Source organism: Hipposideros armiger, unplaced genomic scaffold (genome assembly GCF_001890085.2).
Source record: "Hipposideros armiger isolate ML-2016 unplaced genomic scaffold, ASM189008v1 scaffold_610, whole genome shotgun sequence".
Lineage (NCBI taxonomy): Eukaryota > Metazoa > Chordata > Mammalia > Chiroptera > Hipposideridae > Hipposideros > Hipposideros armiger.
The window spans coordinates 423,923-425,249 of NW_017731960.1; the positions used below are offsets into that span (position 1 = coordinate 423,923).

Here is a 1,327-nt window from a genome sequence, read left to right on the forward strand (position 1 = left end):
ACATTGTTTTTGGCATCCCCGGTATATTTCAGTAATTTAAAAATTAAATTAAAAGTGTAGGACATGCTTACCTTTCTACACCACCTGGGTTCAAATCTGACTCCAACACAGAGTAGCTATGTGACTTAGAACAATTTACTGAACTTCAGGCACAATGCAAGAAATTGTGGTTCAGTCTCCTCTTTGACAAAAAAGTGATACCTTCCTCATGATGTTGTAAAGAATAAATAAGTTACTATGTATAAAGTGCTAGGAAATACCTGGTATACAGTAAGAGTTCAGTAAGTATTAGTTACTATTAAAACCAAGAATGTGAAATATATTGTAACTACTTGACAAGTATAAGGGCATTGTTGTGAATATCACTTTTACTCTATCTGCTACAATACTAAGCAGCAGTGAGTTACTAATGGAATATGTGGAACTGTTATGTTTTCTACTTGTTCCTTTCTCACCCCTTTTTCCTCACTAGTTGTGTCATTATAACTTAGGAAGAAATTGAAGACTGCCAGGTGATTATGATTTAACAAGCTGGGTTATTTATTACAGAGCTAAATGAATCTTTAAAAGTTTTAATTCTACTCCCACAGTTTATGTGATGAAACTTAGTGACTTCACCAAATCTCCAAGGCTCTTTTTAACTTAACTGAGACCTAAATCAGATATACTGATTATCAGTTCAGTGCTCTTCACGGATCCTGGTACACGTCTCTTCCAGTGAGGAAAACAGGTTTTGCGCTAATATTTTAATCCCAACTCCAAGGCCAAACTTTTAGGTCTGGCTATTTGAGCTTTTTAAAATCTGCCAGCTCTATGCAATACAGCTTTATATGTATGTATATACACATATTCACCTAAAGGAAAAGGGAAGCATTATTTAGTCATCAGTGATTCCAAACTACAAATAATAAGAGGGCCAAATCTAACCTATGATAAAGATAACATAGTAGACAATCGTTTTTGTGCATAAATATAATAGTTGCCATTATGTATGTGGCTTATAAATTATCCTGGACTGAGCTAAATGATACTGGTTTCCCAACTATTTCAATTTTTTGTCTTATATTATTTATGTTCAAATTACCTATATCTAGTAACTTCCAGTACACACATTCAATTAAAATAAAAATCAATGATCGACAAATTGTGTGGTTATTTTCCTAACACTTTTCTTTAATCAAGTAGCAAGTTGGCATTTTTGAAAGGAAAAAAAAAAAAAACCACAAAAATATTTACCTTGAACATTAAAAGTACACAGCTATAAAAGTGGCAAACATTCTTAGCACAACACACAACAAGAAATTTTCAAATTACATTCAAAGCTCCA

The 1,327-nt window shown here is 32.6% G+C and overlaps 1 protein-coding gene across 1 annotated transcript in view; it reads right to left on the minus strand.

Annotated features, from left to right (window-relative positions):
* IPO8 (importin 8) overlaps positions 1 to 1,327 on the minus strand; it is a 72,202-nt gene that overhangs the window by 27,491 nt on the left and 43,384 nt on the right. The window contains exon 20 of the mRNA XM_019624963.1: positions 72 to 143. Within this exon, the coding sequence (XP_019480508.1) occupies positions 72 to 143 (72 nt within the window). The remainder of the gene's footprint in view (positions 1 to 71; positions 144 to 1,327) is intronic.